Source organism: Musca vetustissima, unplaced genomic scaffold, assembly GCF_032173495.1.
Source record: "Musca vetustissima isolate MV318-11 ecotype Yass unplaced genomic scaffold, APGP_CSIRO_Mvet_v1 utg735, whole genome shotgun sequence".
Classification (NCBI taxonomy): Eukaryota; Metazoa; Arthropoda; class Insecta; order Diptera; family Muscidae; genus Musca; species Musca vetustissima.
Genome location: NW_026884845.1, coordinates 136021 through 159253, shown reverse-complemented (window position 1 = coordinate 159253; position 23233 = coordinate 136021). Strand labels below are relative to the sequence as shown.

Below are 23233 nucleotides of genomic sequence, written 5' to 3'. Positions count from 1 at the left end.
AAAATTTGGTTTATTTTTAACCATGTTTTGTGAATACGTCAGTCAAGTCTCTGGTATATTCTTGACTCTGTTTTTTCTTTTGTAATTATTATTATTTTTTTATATGGGTATAAAAACCACACATAAATTATTGCACAATTATCCTGACAGCCTTTCAACAAGAATTCTTGGTCATGTGTGTGAGTGTGTTAATGCCTGGCTGCATGTCCGTTGAACCAACAAACAAGCCCCTGACTTTAATCACTTTGGCTTTCTCTTTTGGTTTTTTTGTTTTTAGGTATTTCAAGTGCCTTGTCTTTTTTTCCTCATTTAGAAAAAGGTCCTTGTTGAATGATTCGGTAAATATTGTTTATAAAATAAGAAGGCTAATAATGTGTTAATTGTTCTACACCCTCTACGCCACTAAACGAAAGGGCGAGCGATTTTTGTAAGTGTCTTTGGGAGGGAGGGAGAGTAGTTGCAAGTGGTTTCCTTTTTTCGTGGTGTATGGAAAGAACGATGATAGGAAAGCTGTGTATTAAATAAATCGTAGAATAGTTGGAAATCAGGATTAACATTCGGTTCATCAGAAAAATTTTACACACATCTTGTAGGAGTCCATTCGAATTTTAATAACAAAGGAAAAGGGTTTCCCAACAGCACCTCCTATTGAAAATCCAATCAATGCTATTTAAATGTTGTATCTATATGTATGTGTCGTAAACCTTTGTTGCTATGGTCTTTGCAAATGGACATTGATTTTCGATTTTCTAAATTTGAACTAAAAATATTCCTCAGCTTAAAAAACATTAAAAAATATTTCTATATAATACACAACGACAAAATAGTGCAAAGTTCTTTACGAAATATTATTTCTTACTCTTCTTCTCTCATGACGTATTTGAAATCCTCCGGTGAAAATCAATATCCTTGTCGGCATTTAAACCAATTAAAATATTTCCTCTTTTGTGATTTCTTGGTTTTCTGGTGGCATTGTCTGCCACAGCCGACATACCAAGCCGACAATGACTACAAACAAAAATTAAAACAGGATGCCAAAAAACAACAACACAAAATCAAAATCATTCATAAATGAGTCAGGCAAAGGATAATGCCGAAAAGGTTGATTTGATGTGAACCAAAAAAAAAAGAAAAAGAATAGAAATATAGAGAAACAAAAGGCGGAACTTAAAAATTAACCTTCAAATCAAATCATCATACCTTCTTTTAACAAAACATGTCATAATTTTTCAAAAAACGTTTTCATAAAAAAATATCCTTTTGTCGTTTATTTTGAAAGAGAGAGAATTGAGGAGAAAAAGTTGAGTACTAAACGAAATACTAAAACAGCTACACATTATAAAATAAAATAATTTAACAAATTCAAGCCTAAAATTATCACGTGGAGGCAACCACTATCAATTACCTCGAACAGCTCGACATATTGCATGCGGCAAACATCAGGGAGTAATCACATGTAATCACAATCAATATCCAAGGACCTCAATGTAGGGTTTTTATTTGATTCGTGGTATATATTTAATTAACACAGCGGGCAACGCGAATGGAGGCACCGTTTTTATGGACAGCCGTCCTTCCATTTATTATTATTATTATCACGGACAATAAGTTCCTGTCCCGATTTTCAAACAAAAAAAGACATATGCAATATTTTGGTCTGCATAATGTTTTGTATTTGAATGGTTATGTGCATTATTTGTAGGCGCCACATATCAATTTCAAAAATGTTTTCTTGTTCTTCCCATTTTCAAAATCAATGCAAATCCCAGCATTTTTAGACGTTTTTGTTGTTGCACCGTTGAGTGTGAACTCTTTGGCATATTTACCACCTGTGGTGCCACTAATATTGGGTTTGTAATTTTACTAAAAATTAATTATGGTTATTTTGCGTCATATGGAAAAAAAAGAAGTAACCCATTTTGGGAATACGTTATGATGAAATGAAATTAATACACAGAAAAAAAATATTGAAATAAAATGCAAATTAAAATTATTTAAAAAACTCTACGCCTTATTGGGAAAAAAAACTTTTTGGGAACCCTAAAAAATTGTTAAAAATCTCCACGCCTTGAACACATGGAAAATATTCTTAAAAAACTCCTATGCGGACCTTGTAAAAAATTATTTACAAAATCAACGCATTATATAGATATTGAAAAATTAAAAACCTTGAATTAAAATATTTATTGCTAGAAATTGAATGAAGTGACGACTCTACGTTCCCGACAAATCCCAGAACCATTGCCCTGTTGTGGAAAATGATTCCGATCTGTATTTCATCCTAAAGAGGTGATTACTATTGGCGACGGCAAACTTTCGATTTAATTTTTCTTTAAATTTACATTGGATTTAAGAATTTAAAGTTTCTTTTGGGGCCACGACCAATTGATGCCTCAAAGACATCCATATTCTGATTTAGATTTGAAAATTGGCGAACAGTATTGATAATTTTTATTAGGGAATTTTGCAACACAATGATCACACAAAATCTATAATTACAAAATAATGCGGGTACCTTCGAATGGGGGTCAATATTTATAAACCTGGGCCAATATTGATAAATTTTGATAGGGATATTTTCTAACCAATGTGAGTTCAACACATAAAATTACAGATAATCTGGTTCGAAAATTTTCTGGTAGAGTTACATGAGGACCCCCATAAAGAGTGGACTAATATTGATGGTATAAATGATTACCTGCTATTCAAACAGAACCCAAAATATGAAATAAGAAATATTTCCAAAATGTCGGATGCGTTTTCAACCGTTTTAAGGGGGTTATACTAAAACATGGTCCGTTATGTTCCAAACATCCTAGGTGTATTAGAAATGTATGTACAACATTTCAAGACTCTATAATAGAGAGAGACACCGATTTTATGGGGTTTCTGGAAAATATTTAGAAGTTTTGCAAACGAAATTGAATAAAAACTCTCAAGTTGGTCCCAAATTCAATTGCATCTTATAATCTTTCATTTTTCCCAGGATCAAAGAGCTTTTAACCAATTTATTCACACCTTTAAAAAAAGTCCTGAGAAAGTTCCATCCTTACAAAAGTCCTTTACTACAAATATACCACGTTCGTGCCCCTTATTATTTCGTTAGGTTGATTCGTTTGTTAAGACCCTCCGCTTGAGGGCAATATTTACATTTTGGCTTATTTGCGACAAAAGAGCTAAGCCAAAGATTTCCATTTTATTCCGGCCGCAGGCAATAAAACGCACAAATACAACAAAACGAAAAAAACCTTTTGGAAATTGCCAGCAAAGGGAGAGCGAAGAACAAAATTACATTTTAACAGCTTATTAAATACGCATAAACAACTTTTTTTTGGACAAACAAACAAGCGACACAAACAGCAACAACAACAACAATGGCAACAAAATGTAACTAACTGTCAATACAAGAGACGACGTCGAAACACCAGTCACACAGAAAAATGGAAAAGCAAAACGCCCAAGTAACACCCCAGCCACACACGCACATCCTTTTATTTTTGTGTACGCTGGCGCTAGGGGGAGAGGGAGGGAGTTCTGTAAACATCGTCTTTCAAATGGTTAAGCAGACTAATTAAATGTTCTAAGAACCAGCCAGTAGAGACACGTGACTTAAAAGGTAAATACAATGCAGATTTCTTCATCTCTTTTGTTTTGTGGCGGGTTGGGGGTGGCCAATGTCGTCTAATGTGACATTTGACAAACAAGGTCGCAATGTCGCTCTGTCAGTTGAAACTTTGAAATTGTTGTTATTATTATGTGTTTGTATGTATTTCCGATACGAATTTTTGCTACAAAATAGAAATCGTTGGTCCGACACATGTTTGGTATTGCATTACATTATGATTTCCATGTGAAATAAAAACCGTTATTATGTCAGACAGTAGTGGTTGGTGGTATTGTAACACAAGGATGAAGGAACTTCTGTATGTACGAGTACATAGATTTTTATAAACGTAGTTGTGAGCACATCGAACACGTGCTCATAGTTACACGGTGAGTCATGTGATTAGTTTTAGTGTCAACATTTAATAATGGCACTTACAATATGCTATTGGGTCACAGGATTCCCGCCAGCCAGCCGGCTACAGCTTCTGTTGTCAATATTTATCTGATCCTTTTTTTCTGGCGGCGTGTTGTATTTGTGTGTGCGTTTTCGGTAAAAAGTCTTTATGATAACAAATGACTTTTGATTTGTATTTCATTTCGATATTTGCAAGAATATTTTTTTTTTTTTTTGATAAGGGTGGGTTTTTTGTCATTGGGAAGGAAGTCCTTGAGTTGTGTTGTCACACTTATTAATAGAGATATTATTATAATCCAGCAGAAACATGAGCAATTAATAATGATTCGTTTCATCGAAGTGCGTTTAATGAAAAAGTAATTACTGCTACAATTTCAGAATCGTAATCAAATTTTGAGTGGGAAATGGAATTGTAAGTTCTCATTGTATTGTAATACAAAGTAGTGGGAAAAATAAAATTTTCGGAAACAAAACAATTTGTTTAGTAATATGTGGAAATTCTGGAAAATTAGGAGACATAGCCTTTTGTCCTTACCTTGGGATTTATTGACTTTGGACCTCGGTCGAAGCTGCAATTGAACATTTTGGTAATATTTTATAAAATTTCTGCTTTTGTATAACAGTTTTACATGATTTCAATTAAAAAATCGCGGTCATATAATAGTTGTAGTCATCAGTAATTACTTGTTATTCACCTGAAATAATTTATTATCCGCAACCTCCTTTTAATTTAACCGCCATACACATCAGCGGTATTTTGCGCTTGATCTTCTTAAACTTTTGCTTTAGCTTTTTTGTCCTTCCCCATTCTGTCTCATTCATTTTGATTTCCTAGTAAAGTGTCTTAGTTAATTAAATACACACAATGGGCGAGCAGAATTAAAATAAACCTCAAAGAAATCTATTGTGTCCTGACAATTATCGGTAATTTCTTAAAGAAAGCTTTTTTGACGCAATGTCATTATATCACACAGTCAAAGGGTTTTTGTCATTATTGTGGTTGGCGGGCGGATTTATCTGACAATTATTTTTGTCGGTTGATCGGCCTTTTCCAAAGGACAATGGCATCCGATTACTTTTTTTATCATTTACTTCTCTACCCAGATTCTTTTTCTCAAAGCATGGAGAGGGTGCTTTCTGTTTCATGAGTAATGTTGATCCTTAAAAAAAAATCGCACACACACTCACACATCATCACAAAGTAATCGGAGTTTCAAAACGTGTTCGCATGTGGCTTTAATCCTCATTACGAAAGCGTTTCAACAAAGTTGTTGCTCTTTTGTTAGTTTGTGCCGCCGCCGTTACGGCCTACTGTTGCTGTCTGTATTAAGGACAATAATGTCGGTGATGATGATGCCACTGCCGTTCATGATGATCATAATGAAGATACATTATTTTAATGAAGTTAAGTGGAATTGAGTCATGACACGTGATAAGTATTAACTTGAGATGTTTGATACGCTTTGTTGTTGATGGTGCCTCATGCATTGACGTTTGATGAGTTTTGATTTTAGAGTGATTTTTATTTGTGACGTTTTTCAAATTGTATGCGATTCTTTTCAAACGAATTACACTCAGTTCAAGATTAACTATATTAAAAAACTCCACCCCTAACAAATATTAAAAAAAACTTCATGCCTTGCATGCCTTAAAAAAGCTCCAAGCCTTGTTGAAACCCCTAACAAAACGTGGATTTTTAAATTTTATGTTTTTGTAATCGTGGTAAAAAATGAAAAATTAGATTTTCAATTGTCAAAGATCAAAGTAATAAAGTGTTCCGCCAAAAAATAACATGGTCAAAAGAAAACATTTTCTGGTTTTAAACAAGTCGAAGCCGTAAAAACCATCAAACAACAATTTTCAATCGGTCATATGGCAGCGACGCTGTAAATGTCTGAATGTATGTGAAGTTGTACGCCTCAGTTAAAAGTCAATTTTCCAATTTGCAAACTGTCAGAAACATACTCAAAAGTAATTTGGTGCCTTGTGTTCATTTTTAGTAGTTGTTTTTTTTCATCTTGTCCAACCTCTGTTTTTCTGTTACTCTGCAACATTTCGCCAACAATCATTGGCAAGAACAACATAACGAAAATTATTCATGGAAACCATCATGGCAAAAGAGAGGTAGAACAACAGCAATTTTACTTCCCCAATATGTGGGCGACCAAAGAAAAAAAAAAACACACACACATAGCATATCCCCACAATTATGTTGAGAAGAGAGTAAATTGAGTCCTGGGTAGATATGTATGTGCATGTTTGTTTTGTTTCCTCCATCTGTGTGTGTGTGTGTTGTGCCTCTTCATTTACCAGCTACCAGTTGAAGATGTTTAAGACAACAAAGTTTTCCAATAAAATTGCCATCATGATGTTTTCAAGTTGAACCCAAAGTCCACACAATTTAGCAACAATCATACGCCACCCCCACACCCAAATGTAGGCCTGACATTACACAAACTCCCATTTAACACAAACATCCAACCAAACACCCATCCACCCACCTGTCCAGCATCCCTTAAACAAAGTTGCCATTGGTATGGAGTACAGTTAATATAACAATATTTACTCATCCAGTTTCATTTAGTGATGCTACGGGCTAACGAAGAGCACCATCCACAGAGATGGGAGAAGAGAGAGCAAGAGCTAGAGATATTAAGTGTGGGTGGTAAAAGTTTATCAAAGAGATTAAAAATGAAAAGTGGTTGATGGTACTAACGAATATAAACTTTCTTTTATGTACACACAATAAATATGGGCGAGGGGGAGTGGTAAAGGAAGGGGAAGTGAGAGAAAAATGAGTGAGCGAGTGGGTGGGGTGGCCACCAAAATGGTGGGTAATTGTATGGGTGTGTGAGAGCTTAAATTTCGGATAAATATAAATTATTTTTTTCATTTGCCTCACTAAATATGGTAGTATGAGTGTGACTAAAACGAGAAAGAGAGTCTGGGAAAATGTGTGTTACAGGAGAAGAAAGCTTTAAAAGCTCTTTCTCATCGTAACGACTAGTTGTGTGGGGAGCCATAAGTGGGCGTTGAAAATAATTTTCATTTACAGGATTTTTATACACGACTGTGGGGGTTTTATGCACAGACACTCTCACACAAATGTAACTATGAGTGTGTTTGTGTGTATCTGTATATTTGTATTTACTGTTGTTGATGTTTATTTTCATTATGGCGCGCCATGAATGGAAATTACAAAATTGATTTTTGATGATTTAATTAAAATGAAGAAGCAGCAACCTTTCTTCCACATCCTCTTTCCGCTCATCGTCGTCATCATCGACAAACAATGAGGCACGTCAAACTCAGCCATACAAACATAGAGTTTGTAGAATATTTAATTAAAACCATCATCATTTGCCGTCAACAATAAATGGTATTTATTATTTTTTGTTGATGTTGTTGTTGTTTATATTTATTTTACAACGTGAGCGGCTTTAATGATGATAGTCAGTTAAATTAACAGTGCCAATTAGCAGAAAAAGATAGAAGGTCATGTTAATTCGGTTTTTGCGGTAAAGAAATTATTTAATTAAAATTGATTTGTGGAGTATATTTTTAGTCCTCGTAGGGGAGTACCTTAAAGAAGCAAGCTATATTATATATATGGGGGTCATACGAAGTTCTTCCATATATATAGAGTGCCTATAGAAGTCTCTCCTATACTTTAAAGAAAAATGTTTTCTCTATAGAATGATATGTAGGATTTTTGTTTATTGAAGGGCAATAGAATGTCATCCTTATTTTGGTGGCCTATAAAAGGTGTACTATTTTTAGAATATAAGGTCTTATATATGTCTTTTATTTGTAGAATACCTATAGAAAGTCATTTGTCTATAAATCTGCTATCTACAGAAGATGCAGGTGATCTATAAAAATCTATAGAAGACCATAAGAAGAAATTCCTTATACAGAACTCCTTTATAAGGTATACTATCTCCTACCAGTCCTATTGAAATTATTATATTTATAGAAGTACTATGGAACGTTTACTGCTGTAGAAGAAATTCTATTTTTATTATCTCCAAAATGACGTCTTTATTAAATAACTTAAAAGTTGAGATCTGTAGAATTTTCTTGAATATAACTTAGGAATTTTAATTCACATTATATACCCTCCACTATGAGGGAGGGTGTCTGTTGAAATCACGTCTGTCTGTTGAAATTATCTTAGAGTTCGTAATTTTTAATGTAAGAACTTAGGTTATGGCAATTGGCATTGATCTACCCTTCGTTATACACCAGGTCAGGTACGTACACAGGTTCTCATGCTGGTTAAATATGAACATTTTCATTTCAAAAATAATCTGTTTATATGCGGCTCGGCCATGCCATGTCCAACTTTTGAATTTTTTAGCAACATTTGCCATAATCAACTTTCCTAGTATTTGTATATATTTATCCACCTGAAGATGCTGTAAAGATTAGCACTTACGAATTCGGTTGGATACGTTGAAATTGGCATTCTACAACTTCTACGTTGATACTTCCGGTATACGTTTATACTCAGGGTTCTTTAAGGGTAAATTACTTCTTCGTAGAAACATTTCAATATACGTCCTATTTTTGAAAAAAAAAAAACATATTAAAAGGCCCCCATTCTAGTCCTAGATAAATTGTCTAACACATTGCCCCAAAGGTCCCGACATACTACTTGTATAAAATTAAAATCCCCCTATTGTCACTTAATAACCCAAAAACTTAATTCCCTAAATCCTCTGTCACAATCCGGCTGCCACATAGAACGAACATTCATTAAGATAATCTGTAAATTGAACTTAAACGAAAATTAAATAACAGGGAATTGGCATTAAACTAATTATGGCGGGGAACCTATTTGAGCCATTTGTTCGTTCCTGCATCGATTTATTCAGCATACAGTTACGCTCTTGGTGATTATCGCCTTAGGCAGCAATTAGTTTAACGAACGAAAAAATTAATTAAACTTGCAACAACAACGGTAACACAAAAACAGCAGAGACGGCAACGACAACAGCAGCCAGTGAATTGCAAATGAATGAGCTTAATTATCACACTAAATTCATTTGAAAATGTGTAGGTGTGTATGTGTTTGTGTGAGGAAACAAGATGGCGGTTAAACACACACACCAACACAGACACACAGAACCAATTATCCCCCCTATAATCCAAACATAAAACAGACAATTATACGAATTTTCCAAGGGATGTGCACAAAGAGGCAACAGCAACAACAACTAAACACAAATTGAAAGAAATTAAAAACACAACAACAACGATGACGACGAAGATGCTTTAGCTAAACGACAGCTAGCATTCCTTGAGAAAATCGGGTGGGGGTCGGAGCTGGTTGGCCTATAACAAGCTAGGAGATAAAATTCAATTAAGTCAAACAGGCTATAATTAGAATTATCTTAACAAACAAAAAGGATGGTGGGGTGAAAACTTTTTGCATGGCAAAGAGAGAGAGAGAGAGAGAGAGACAGAAAGCAAGGAAAATCAGAACATAATATGAAAAGAGAAAGTGTATTAGACTTTTCTGCTGTCTATCTATCCTTCCTCTGGCAGACATTATTTTCCAGGAAAGCGGATCACAAAAATTATTTCTTGTAATTAAACATAATGAAGAAGAGTCTGTGCGGAGGGAAAGACACATGAATGTCGGAATGACAGTCAGACAGTCAGAAATGAATTACTAATTGAGATAAACACAACGGAAATGTACACACATACACAGCAAAACACATTCACACTCACACATAAACTAAACCACATGTAAATATTTCAATATGATGGTAAAATATTTTCAATCTTCCTTTCGTTCATCTGTGTTGCTTGTTTAATATTGTGTATCGTAGAAGTGTGATTGTGTGTATATATGTATATGTATGTATGTGTTTTGGTATATAACTGTCAGTCTCGTTTGAAAGTAATTAAACACAATTTGTATAAATTAATTAAAAATGATTATGAAAATAAAATCAGGTGTATGGGAAGAATGAAATGATGTCGAATGGAATGGATTGGAAAGTTTTGGCTAGGGGAGGAAGCGGAAAGTTTGTCTGCTAATAATTACAAATAAATTATATAGGTAATTGAAATTAATTAACGTGCTGAAAAAATATGAAGCAAGGAAAAAACGTTAACTTAGGCCGGAATACATTTTACCTTCTGAAACATATCGTTGGAAGCTTCAAAGCTCTAAACAGGGACATTTCCTATATATCGTTGCGACACAAAATGGACCTTTTGTTACTCTCTGTGAACTCGACGAGTTCTGTTACCTCTGAGGACCAAAAAGCCAAATTACATTCACTAACGTTGAGACTTTCAAGATTCTTACAATGAAGCGTGGTCTCTACCAAATACTATACTCCGTTTTTGGTATTCCGAATTTTCGAAGGGCAAAAAATGATCTATATAGGACTATGAAGTTCCCGCCAAATTTTTATTTTCGACGGAAATAGCTGAAGTTTGGCAATCCGAATTTTAGTAGATGAAAAAAATATTTTCAGAATAATTTCGACATCCACATATCCGTAACATAGCCTCCATATAAAGATTTCGTCCATTTTTGGCCTTGTCAAAATGAAAAAAATATTTTAAATTTTCAATCTCTTATCAGTATGGATGTTTACATTGGGTCTAAGAAGACTATCCCTCTATGGACTTCTGGTTAAAATTACATTATTTAAATCCAATTAAGTTATTGAAATTCTCCTTAATGCCTAACCCTCTAAAATAATTGTCCATCTTCTTTTCATTACAGGTCTGGTTTCAAAATCGTCGGGCCAAATGGAGGCGTCAAGAGAAATCTGAAAGTCTACGATTGGGTTTGACACATTTCACACAACTGCCGCATCGCTTGGGCTGTGGACCCTCCGGCTTACCCGTTGATCCATGGCTATCACCACCTTTACTATCCGCATTACCAGGTAAGTTCGCACTAAAATTCCGAACCATTGAATCAACAAACTAATCAAATCCCTCTCCTCCTCAGGATTCCTTTCGCATCCACAAAATGTCTATCCCAGCTATCTGACACCACCGCTAAGTTTGGCACCCTCAAATCTAGCCATGAGCAGTTTAGCTGCCATGGGTCATCATGGTCCCAGCATGCACGGTCCACCGCCACCACCACCCTCTGGACATCAAGGACATGGTTTACCTCCAATGGGGGCGGCGGGTAATGGCCATGGTGGTCATCCACATATGTCACTGGCACACTTATCGCCCCACTTGTCACGAATGTCACCACAGACATTGGCCTCAATGCAGCCACAAATAACTGTGGCCAATTCGCTATCTTCAACTTCCACCTCATCATCAAATGCCTCGGCTACCAACTCACCACTTACCGGATTACCGCCGCCCTCGTCATCATCATTATCAGGTACAGTATCCACCTCGTCATCGCTAAGTGCTAATACCGCCAACCAATCCGCATTGTCACCACAAAATCTCAGTACTAATGGTGGTGACAATGACACGACCACGAAATGTTCACCATCTGTTGTTAACATTGAGGTTGTAGATGTGGGTCGTGAAAGTCCCATACCTCCCATTACGAATAATAGTAATGGTTCCGGCGCAGCAAGTAATGCAAATTCGAATTCAAATTCCTCGACCACCTCGGCAACAATATCACCCACCAGCAGCTCAGTAACAAGTCAACAGCAATCGCAACCAGCACAACCCACAGATATACGTTCAAATTCCATTGCCACTCTGAGAATTAAGGCTAAGGAACATCTAGAGAATATTAATAAAAGTTTGACCATGGTCTAGGATACGACAACATTCCCCCTTATTAGTGATTAAATTTCACATTCCTAGGTTGCAGTTCTTACAATCAAATAATGTTCATATGTCATAGAAATAATATTCAATTGCTATATACATACACTATATAAATTACGTTTAGTTAATTAGTAATTAGTTGTAGTTCGTTTAGCTATAAATCGTTTGAATGAATGTAATAAAAACAGTTTTAAGTAAGAGCCGTGTTTAATATGAACCACAACATAATCAAACATACATATCTAGAAATATTTTGTAATTTATTTATAATTAGTTTTTAGTTCATAACATAAATCCCAGTTATAAACAAAATAATAAGAATATGTTATAGCTAATATCACCTTCTCCAAATAACCACCAGCTAATTATAAAACCCACAATACCAGTAATTTAATTCACATTCCACCATCCCCTTTTTTGGATCCCATGGCTCCTTTACCCCGTTTCACTCCACTTTATTGTGTAGTTTTAGTTATACGGATATTCTAATATAATTATTTGTAGTTTTTAAATGTATAAATAAATTAATAAATATATAATGATAAGATAATATATATATATATATATATAAATAATTAGACACCAATAAAATTCACTTTTAAATTTAATGTGTGTATGATTTCCTTTAGATGAAAATAACATCCAAAATGAGTTTATTGGAATATCAAAAATTGTAATTTAATCTTTTAATTTAGAGATATTTTGAAAAAAATATGTTCCTGTCAAAATTAATAACTCATAAACTAAAAAGTAGAAGAGATTTTTCAGATAAATTTGAGATATCTCAAAACTTTATTTTATTGTTAACATTAACAATAGAAATATTTAAATCGTTACTCGTCTAACTAATTATACAAATATTTATTTTGAGAAGCTTAAAATCCTATTTCATTGTTCAATCATTGCAACAGTCGAAAATATGACATTAATGTTATTTTTTTTGATAACAATAGATATTCTTGAATTTTTATCCTCTTTAGAAAATCTATTTTGTCATATTCAAGATATAGTTTGGTGACAAACACTGATTTTTTTGTTAGGATATTGTACGTCGAACCAAGTTTTACGGCATTTTGCCAATAATTTTTGGGTAAAAAATAAATGCCGAAGTATTGAATTTGAATATGCTAAATCGACCTAAATATCGTTCAAAAGAAATGTTCCCGTACTGCAAAAGTAAAACATGACAATTGTTTCAAAACAATCCTCTTCAAATGCGATAAACTTCATTTGGGTTTTTGATACCATTCTGTGGTTCGAGTCGTTCCTTACTTCAAAATAAACTCAGATTCTACAATCAACATTACAATTCCTCCTTGGGAGATTTATTTCAAAATCTGAGAACAGATTTTTCAATACCCTTTACCATGTTGTATGCATTCAAAATTCCTTCATCGGTCAGGACCCTTGTATGGGGACTTTGTTATTGCATTATGAACTGGGAAAGCCCCATACACAATTTTCGGTATGTTCAATATAATTGTCGGTATGTTGAATAAATTATTACGAACATATTTTGTGTAGGGCTATTTTAAAACATTAATCTAAATTGAATAAATTCTGAAATTAATATATGTACCAGGTATCCCATATGCTGAATTGTAGCCACTTCTTGAGAAAATTCGGATGATAACTATATAGAAACATATTCGCTAAAATGTGTGTGTACCCTCCAATATCCCGGAATGTCATATAACAGCCAAAACAATGCGACACAAACCTTCAAAATATTGGCAGGGAGGCAGCGCTACACTTATATGGGCGATATGCCCAAACGTGGACCAATATTGATTATTTTCTTTTATTATGCATGGCATCCTTCAAGAACCCCTAATACCAAAATAAAGACAAATCCGTGAGAAAATGTGGCGAAAGCATTAAAAATACTCATGACACCTGACAAATCAAGGCCAATTCGGTTGAAAGTACTGAATAATGGTGGGTACCATTATATGGGGGCTACCCAGAATCTTGGGCCAATATTGATAATTTTTGGTAGGGTGATTTTCTACTCTATGAGAACCCAAACTATCCAACATACATTGGAGACTAACCTTAAAAATAGTCTACCCATTGAGAACCCGAAATATCAAATTACAGATGGTGAGGTTGGAAAACATGCCCAAAACCTTCAAAATGTCGAATATTGGAAGAGTACTCATATATAAGGATTTCCTACTCTATGAAAATACCAAATATGAACCAATTCTGTCGAAAAGCACACCAAAATATTCAAAATACCGAATATCCAGGGGAATTGATATATAAGCAATCAAATACGATAATATTGTACGTTTTTGGTGGTCGATTTTCTACCCAGCGAAACCCCCAAAGACCATAAAACAGTAGATTAGATTGGATATATCAAAATGCCGAAAACATGGACCAATATCGTTAATTTTTAGAGAGATTTCTGCTCAATAAAAATTCCTTATATCAAATAAGAACCAAATCTGTCGAAAAACTTGCCCTAAAGCTTCAAAATATCGCCCGTACCGTACCGTTATATGGGAGCTACCCTAAAATGCGTACCAATATTGATAATTTTTTATCCAGTAAGAACAACTAAAATCTTGCAAATCACTTCGTTTTGTGTATTATTGAACCCCAAAATAGTATTTGAAGCATATTGCATTCTCAACATTTTTTCCCACTGTTAACCCTTTTTCGGTGAATTCAGATTGAAAACTGAAATAAATCCATTGTCTATAATTACACAGAATGAATGTCCAGTATCAGATAAAATAATTTGTATTGCCTCCATTATAATTAGTTACAGTAACTAACATTCGATTATCTTAGAGGGTGGAGTAAAATAATGATGTATTCAATTCTCAAGCTTTATATATCATATACATTTATTTTTTATATTCGGTATATAACACAATTAATTTTTTTAGAATAACATATTTTTTGGAAAAAATTTTTCCGATTGCTTTCTTTTCTTGTTAAAGACCAAGAATATATTCTGAAACAATAGTTCTTAATTGTGTGGACAAGTTCTAAAAAAGTAGGAATCTTTAGAAAATGTATAATCCTCCCTTTCACGTTTAAGATATTATCTGTTTAATTGTCACCCTTTCCTATTCTTCGATATAATGGAACACGTTGACAACCTGCAATTAAATACAATTATAATTGAACACAAATACATACAACTGGACATGTAAATAATTCCACACATTCAATGCGGGGGTGTTAACTATTATCCTTGAAATATAGCTTATTCATTCAATATTAAATCACAAATCAAAACTACTATTAAGCAATAAACAATAATTAAATTGTAATAAATTAATAAAAAAAAGATCTGGAGATAAAAAATAAAACAGTTGCAGAATACATTAGTACTTCTCAACTACTCAAATTTATAAAGACTCTAATAATTAAAACAATTGTCACCAACATACCTAACAACAACTAGCAAATTAAAATACCTACTAGAAATTTCTAACTACCCTCAACTAGGAATATCATATCTTGATCTTCTAATTATACGAACTCAATGACCTCAGCTATCATAACAGCGAAAGGGGAGAGTGTAATATCAAAATCCCCAGTGGTGAGAGACAACCGTTATTTATTTCATCAAATTCATTTTAGAGTGTTTCGAATTTTATTTTGATGAAAAATTTCGTCAAATGTCCTTGTATATAATTTAAGAGCAATTATCTCTTATCTTATGTAGAACATCAACAGCTCTTGCTGTGAGAAACATGGAATCTCTTTTGTTTGTCCTATTAAAATTTTCGTTGCTTTTCATGTTGTACACGATGACGTACTGAGTTGATTAGTTTGTGATACATTTCAATTTAGTACCGTTTCTCTCTCCCCGTCTAATGCCAGTAAGTGTGATTTTGTCAGTTTTTTTCGAATGTTGACAACCACCAACTGTGAAAATTATAGACAACAAATATGCCTTTTACCTAAAGTTTAATTTCATTGAAATCACAAAAAGGAAACGACTTGAATGCATCGAGTGGGTTAATCATCCCTGTGATTTTTTGGCTTTGACAAATCATCAAAAATCTTTCGATTCGATATCTCATAACAATGGGTGTCCCTAAAAGTCCTGTGTACTCCTTTTATTCTCACAACTGCTATGGGTTAGAGTTTGTCAAGCCATCACTTTTATGGTGTGTTTCCTGTTAGCGGTAAAACCTTTTGAAAGGACAAATTTAAGAGAGATTTTTAGATAAAGGGATGTTTTTCTTCTTGTAAACATGTTTACTTAAGAGAGTATTTTGTTGATTTTTCAAAAATTACTCTCTGTGCGCATGTGGTGCATATGGGTTTGTGTCTGAAATATAATGGTGTGTCGTAGTAGCCTCTAGTGATTAATAGTTGAACTATTGTGTAGTTTAACTAGCTGCCGCTAGATCCGCCACGAAAACAGATTACATTTTCAAATGAACAAGCAAATTATACCAATTTTAAGATATTTATATCTGTTGAAAATTACAACATTTTCATTCTGTTTGCAAAGCTCGAAATATTACCTGGAGACTGCATAAGCATGTATATTCTTGATCAAAATAAATTTCCGTGTGGATTAAGCAATGTCCGTTTGCTATAATCACTGAAGAGTTCGCAATATTAAAGAAATGTAAATGTTATCATGTTTAGAATTGAAGATGGAAATTATCGGTACACATTTTGGTTTTTTTCGGTGTTGTGTTGATGTTGTTTGGGAACGGTTTCAAGTAAACTAGTTGTAATTTTGTTTTTATACCAAATACGGATTGGGAATTTTTTCCAATTGTCTCCCACTATTCGGTATTTTATGGATTGTTGGCATTTTTTTTAATTCTTCATTGAAAATTCGCAGTACAGAGCCAGGGTGTTGCAGTAAAAAAAATGGATGGGAAAATATCTGAACGTGAACATAATAAATAAAAAAAAATAATTTAAATTGTTGGCACTTTTTTTAATTTTTCATTGAAAAGTCGCAGTGCAGAGCCAGGGTGCTTCAGTAAAAAATAAGTTATTTTATTCCCTAGGAAGCTAGAATGGCAAATAACAGTCAATTTGGTGGGAAAATGCGGATGAAAAGCGGTCATATAATGTACCTATATCAAAAATGTTCTACAAATGTGGATTAGACGCTCCTAGAACCCCAAATGCCATATTACATCCCCTTTTGTTGGAAATTTCGAACCTTTATATATAGGGTCTATATTCAAACTTGAATCTATATAGAAGATTTTCCCCCGAAAAATATTACTTACAGCCCTTTTAGTTGGAGAATGGTCATAATACATCAATAATAATGTGGAAACTTTATATGTGAGAAATGAGATGGATTTTTATCGAAAAATTTCTATTCTTCTATTCTTTCATCCTAAATACATCCCCTTAGATGTAAAATGAGAAAAAATCTAAACCCAAAGTGATGTATATAATAGGGATATATTAAAACATGGGGACCTGTATTGATAATTTTCTGCAAATATATTTTTAATACTCCAAGAACCTGTTCAAACTACAGCCACTGAGATTGGAAATTCGGCTAAATCATCAATATTCAGAAATTTACGCAAAACGTTTCATACTCATCAAGATCCATGAAGGTTTAGTTACATGAGACCTATATAAATCGAGGACTGATATTAATCATATTTCGGGACCAAATTTGAATATAACATACAAATTTAAGCTAATTTAAAATGACGCAAAAACTTATAAAAACAGAATATTGGAATATATCCCATCTGTGAACATAACCTGACTCTACATATCTGTACAAAATGTTAGCTCCCAATTTCACTTTCTTTGGAAGATAGCATCATGGACCAATATGGGTACCTAATTAATTTCATCACTGAAGATCTGTAAACTATTGACCTCCTCATCAAGGGTCCGATGAAACTCTAACCCAAAATTCGCAATACAGTTAATACAGCTTCATTCGTTCTAAAAAGTGATTGCTACATAGAAATTATTTGAAATATTTCCACTGCTCCTCTTTAGAATTCCACATCCTCATATCTTAATATTTGCTATTCAAATACAATTTCTATATACACCTTTGTATATCACCCGTCCCAAACAGGCATTTAAATATCTTCAAGTATTTTTATCTCTTAAAACTTGTTCTCTTAAGTAAACAAACCAAAAAAAAAAAATATTTTAAAATAGAAAAGTAAGAGCCAACATACCACATGACCATATACGGCAGGAGACCATGAAATATGAAATCTCCCACAAATGATGATTTCATAGACAATCGGTGTGGTTATTTATAGCTACCGCAGAAGAATTTCCCCCTATGTTTTCATACCTCTACCCATGTGTGTATGTGTTCCTACGAGTATGTGAGGCAGTAATCCATAGATATGAAACATTTTAATGATCCACTGAGTATTTAAAAAAATTCTTGTTCATTTAGATTATTGTATATGAGATATTTTACTGTCTGAGATCGAATCATATTATTGTATGAATCATATTTGGAGGATTTCTAGCTATGCATACATGTCTGGGAAAAATAGCATATTGATTTGAAATATTTCAGAAATTATTTTATTTCCCAGCTAACCTCACTACTATTTCAAATTTTTTGACTTTATCAAGGCACATTGATAATTATTTCAACAAACAATCCATCCCAAAACCATCAATATACATCTTGTTCGATTCTCACTCCACTTCATCACATGCCTTTCAAATCACAATAATCATTATAGATTATTTAGAAAAAACTAAATTGTAACTATTATTTTATTATTATTTGTTTTGTTTAAAAAAAGTTATTAAATTAAGTATTGTTTGTTGTTGTTGGTTATGTGATGGGTGGGTAGTGTGTGTAGTGAATCAGTGTATGTGTATGTATGTTTGGTTTTTTTGCATTTGCAAAAACAAAATCAAAAAAATGTTGTTGTTTTTTTGGTATTTTTTGGTGTTTTTTTTTCATTAGATTAAAAAAATTACATAAGAAAACATTAGATTATTTTACATGTGGCAATAAACCCCTTATAAAAAAATTAATAAAAATTTTATTATATATTGCGCTATACACAAATAAGACAGACAGTGAGTGGACAATAATTTTTGTTAAGACACTATATGACACAAAGACACATTAGGGACACACGAAAATTATCATCTAAGGGGGATGATGCTGTTGTTGTTGCAGCTGTGCTGTCCTGATGTGCGTAGCATCAGGTCGAGGATGGTCGTCGTTTTTGTTGGGGGGATTAGTGTAAGAAATTCAGTCATACATTTAAAAAAATAATCTGGAACCAAATACGATGGGCGGGCATCTCTCTACACTAGGCAATATGAGTGTTTGGTTGTGTGTGTGTGTGGATGTTGGTCACACTATGCCCAGCAAGCAACAACAATTGAATGCCGCCAGTGTGCAAGCATGACTGACAACAGACATGCAAACATAAAGACAGCAGACAACTGAGTGCATATGTAGCAAGTATTGTTGGTAAGTGTAGTTGTTGTTGGTGGTGGGGGGTGGTTGTAGGATGTTGGAAGCCAACAATTTAGAAGCACTTGCGGTGGACAATGCCGGGGCCGGATTCGTCGTATTCTTCCTTGGAGATCCACATTTGTTGGAAAGTGGAGAGGGAAGCCAAGATGGAACCACCGATCCAGACGGAGTATTTGCGTTCTGGGGGAGCGATGATCTTGATCTTGATGGTGGATGGGGCCAAGGCGGTGATTTCCTTTTGCATACGATCGGCAATACCGGGGTACATGGTGGTACCACCAGACATGACAATGTTGGCGTACAAGTCCTTACGGATATCGACGTCACACTTCATGATGGAGTTGTAGACGGTTTCGTGGATACCGCAAGATTCCATACCCAAGAAGGAAGGTTGGAAGAGGGATTCTGGGCAACGGAAACGTTCATTACCGATGGTGATGACTTGACCGTCGGGAAGTTCATAGGATTTCTCCAAGGAGGTGGAGGCAGCAGCGGTAGCCATTTCTTGTTCGAAGTCCAAAGCGACATAGCACAATTTTTCCTTGATGTCACGAACGATTTCACGTTCAGCGGTGGTGGTGAAGGAGTAGCCACGTTCAGTCAAGATCTTCATCAAGTAGTCGGTCAAATCGCGACCAGCCAAATCCAAACGGAGGATGGCATGGGGCAAGGCATAACCTTCATAGATGGGGACGGTGTGGGAGACACCATCACCAGAATCCAAAACAATACCGGTGGTACGGCCGGAAGCGTACAAGGAGAGTACGGCTTGGATGGCAACATACATAGCGGGGGAGTTGAAGGTTTCGAACATGATTTGGGTCATCTTCTCACGGTTAGCCTTGGGGTTCAAGGGGGCTTCAGTCAACAAGACGGGGTGTTCTTCGGGGGCAACACGCAATTCATTGTAGAAGGTGTGATGCCAGATCTTTTCCATATCATCCCAGTTGGTGATGATACCGTGTTCAATGGGGTACTTGAGGGTCAAGATACCTCTCTTGGATTGGGCTTCATCACCGACATAGGAGTCCTTTTGGCCCATACCAACCATAACACCTTGATGGCGGGGACGACCTACAATTGAGGGGAAGACGGCACGGGGAGCATCATCACCGGCGAAACCAGCCTTGCACATGCCGGAGCCTAAAATTTGAAAGAAATTTTACCGTTAGTAACGTAAGGTGACAGCATAACGGTAAAAATCGACGTCGTTGGCAAAATTCAAAATTTAAAGTGTTGTGGTCGACGAGGGGAGTGGAGAAATTCTCATGGCGTGCAGCAAAGAGTTCCCGTGTGAAATAATTCCGTGAGGAAAAATAGAAATTTGTTTTCCAGGCGGAGAGAGAGAGAAAACTCTCAATATATGGCATCGTGGCATTAGCAGAGACATAATTTTCTCGTGAAATAAATTTTGGGGAAAAAATCGATGGGAAAGCAGTGCCCAGAGATTGCCAGAATTATTGGCCTTTGGCCAAATATTTGAAAAAACAAAATTATTAGCCGTAAAGGCATTTTTCAGAAATTTAAATATTTCTGATGGCAAATTATGCAATACGATGCTGTATTGAGTTACGAAATAAATTTTGACGTAATTTCTCGATGTTTGAAGATTTTCACATTTTTTGAATGTTGAAGAATTTTTGGTCAATTTAATGACAAAATTTTGGCAAATTTTATCAATGAAATGCCATTGAATGTTGGCTGTTGAATTTCCCTTGGAGTAATATTGATCCTTAGAATATAGAAGTGCTTTTGAAAATATTGAAATATTTTTGAAAATGTTGTGTAAAAAGTGACGTAAATTTCGGAAATATTTTTGAATTATTTTTTTTTTGGAAATAAAATATTTTTTTTTTTAATTTTTTTGTATGATATTTGGAATGCAAGACACAATTTTTTAATTCACGTCATTTTTCACATTTTGATTTTAGCACATTTTCAAGTAATATTTTTTCAAATTAGCACCACTTTTTCTTAGGTATCACTGAAAGGATATCACAATCCTTTGATTATGAGGAATATCCACAAAACACTTTAAATCCATTTTGCTTGTATTCGTTTTTTGTTGGGTGGAGTTGGCCGGTTGGTATATCCGTTTAATCCACTGGAGTTATAAATTTCGATCCAAACGCACCATTATCAACGACCAAAGCAGCAACCTCATCGTCACACATGTTGTCGGATTTGTTTTATTTTTTACTAACGGAGAAGAAAGAAGAATACGGTGTGTACGCTTTGGAACACAAATGACTGACTGAAGATTCGGAGCACCGGATACCAGATTTTATACCACGAAAAAAGTGATAAAACAAATCACGGAAATCGAGGCAAAAAGCCATACACAAAAAACACATAGGAGCAATAGAGGAACGCCAACAACACCAAAAGATAAAAATAAAACGTGAAAAATCCTATAGACATCAGCAGCAGCACCCATACACCCACAAAACACAGCGATCACTTCTGTGTGCTGTCCCCAAGAAATCCAAGTGGGAGGGAGGCTGTTATCTGCGAGTGTGTGTGAATGTTGGGCCATGTGTGTGTTTGTGTGAGCAGAGGCAAAGAAAATCCAAAAATTCCGTTAAACATTTCAACACAACAAAACTCAGCAGCAGCACCCCCAAACGTTGTCAACACCAATACACTCTCAGCGATGCAAAGGCGAATACTCTTCGCTGCGATCATCGTTAACTAAAAATAAACCAAACATTCTTCCAACAAATTGCTCAGGTTGTAGTATGAGGATGGTGGGGATGTCGTTTTTTGGAGAGATTTTCTCAGGAGGGGCAAAGAAAAAGAAAATTGTTTTTTTTTTTTCGATAGACAAAGTGGGTGGAAGATGGGTGGAAAAGAAAATAAAGAGCAAAAATCAGAAAATCTAAGGAACAAAAAATTGTTCCTTGGAATGAAGAGAGAAATGAAAATGGAGAGAAATAAAGATGGGAAAACAGGCATGGAGAAAAAAGGCAAAATGAGAGATAGTTCACCAGGTTGCAAAACAATGAAACATTTTTTTAGTTGGACATGTTTAAAACTAGTGGATCTGGTACAATTGTCGCCGCCACCCCCCTCTGCCAACAACTGGGCTGACTAATCATCATAAGGCAATAAGCAAAAGTACCGTATATGGCAACGGTTGCATTTTGGGCGTGAGAAAAAAAAAATTTTTTTCGAAAAAAAGAAAATTAAAATTATTGTTGTTTTTGTTTTATAGAAAATTTGCTCTCTTTGTTCTCTCTTTTTATCGAAAAATAAGAGATCAATACATGTTTAATGAGAAAAAAATGATTTTGTTAAAATTAGGTCGTTCTAGTTTTTCTTCGTTTTTACAATATTTCTTCATCGAAAAATAGTAACAATAACAACAACAAAAATTTCAAAAAAAATGTTCATTAATGATTTTTCTTTTCACATATTTGTGTAGAAATATTTCGTAATAGTTTCACTATTTGGGCGAAGAAAATAAACTTTCAAAAGATTGCGCCGTTTTTAGCGATCAAGATTTTGTATGGCGTTGGCGGAATATATCAACATTTTTTTTAAGAATATAATATTATGTTGGAGCATTTTAAACCGAAGGTCATTACATAAAATTATTTATAGTTCTATAAAACGTTGTTTTGTTTTTTATTACAAAAATATCGTTGGCTTAAACTCTTCCCAAATCCAGCTGAAATTGTCAGCAATTTTTCATAAGAACAGGGGATGCATATATATTCTAAAACTTCATTTTCTAATGCAACAATTATCGTTATTTATTGTTGTTTAGCAGTTTTCCCCTCCCTGCTGTGATTTCCATTTCGCCTAATTGTTTACATATTTTTTTCGTTACCTTCACTTTACATTTCATTTGCCCCTTCAAGGTATCAAGGAGTTTTCCCTCCCTTCTATAGCATTTTTATTTTGTTGCTGTTGTTGTTGTAATATTATAATGATGTGCTATGTAATGTTTTATTCCCCATGCATTTTTGTATTCTTTGCAGGGTATC

General features: G+C 34.5%; 2 protein-coding genes across 2 annotated transcripts in view; one reads left to right on the top strand and one right to left on the bottom strand.

Moving 5' to 3' along the window:
• Positions 1 to 11791, top strand: part of LOC133331928 (retinal homeobox protein Rx) — a 56130-nt gene extending 44339 nt beyond the window's left edge. The window contains exons 6-7 of the mRNA XM_061540316.1: positions 10773 to 10938; positions 11004 to 11791. Of these exons, the coding sequence (XP_061396300.1) occupies positions 10773 to 10938; positions 11004 to 11791 (954 nt within the window). The remainder of the gene's footprint in view (positions 1 to 10772; positions 10939 to 11003) is intronic.
• A 7456-nt stretch (positions 11792 to 19247) lies between these two features.
• On the bottom strand, positions 19248 to 21537 carry LOC133331915 (actin-57B). Its single transcript, XM_061540297.1, has 2 exons — positions 21379 to 21537; positions 19248 to 20387 (listed from the first exon to the last, which is right to left on the bottom strand). Exons 1-2 carry the CDS (start codon positions 21416 to 21418, stop codon positions 19297 to 19299), a joined length of 1131 nt encoding a protein of 376 aa, XP_061396281.1. The 5' UTR covers positions 21419 to 21537; the 3' UTR covers positions 19248 to 19296.
• Positions 21538 to 23233: the final 1696 nt, after the last annotated feature.

Excerpts from the sequence above, each read along its gene's own strand:
- LOC133331915 (XM_061540297.1), bottom strand. The coding sequence starts at position 21,418 with ATGTGTGACGATGAGGTTGCTGCTTTGGTCGTTGATAATG. Across the intron at positions 20,388-21,378 it reads TGCTTTGGTCGTTGATAATG|GCTCCGGCATGTGCAAGGCT; the intron begins GTGCGTTTGGAT and ends TTCAAATTTTAG.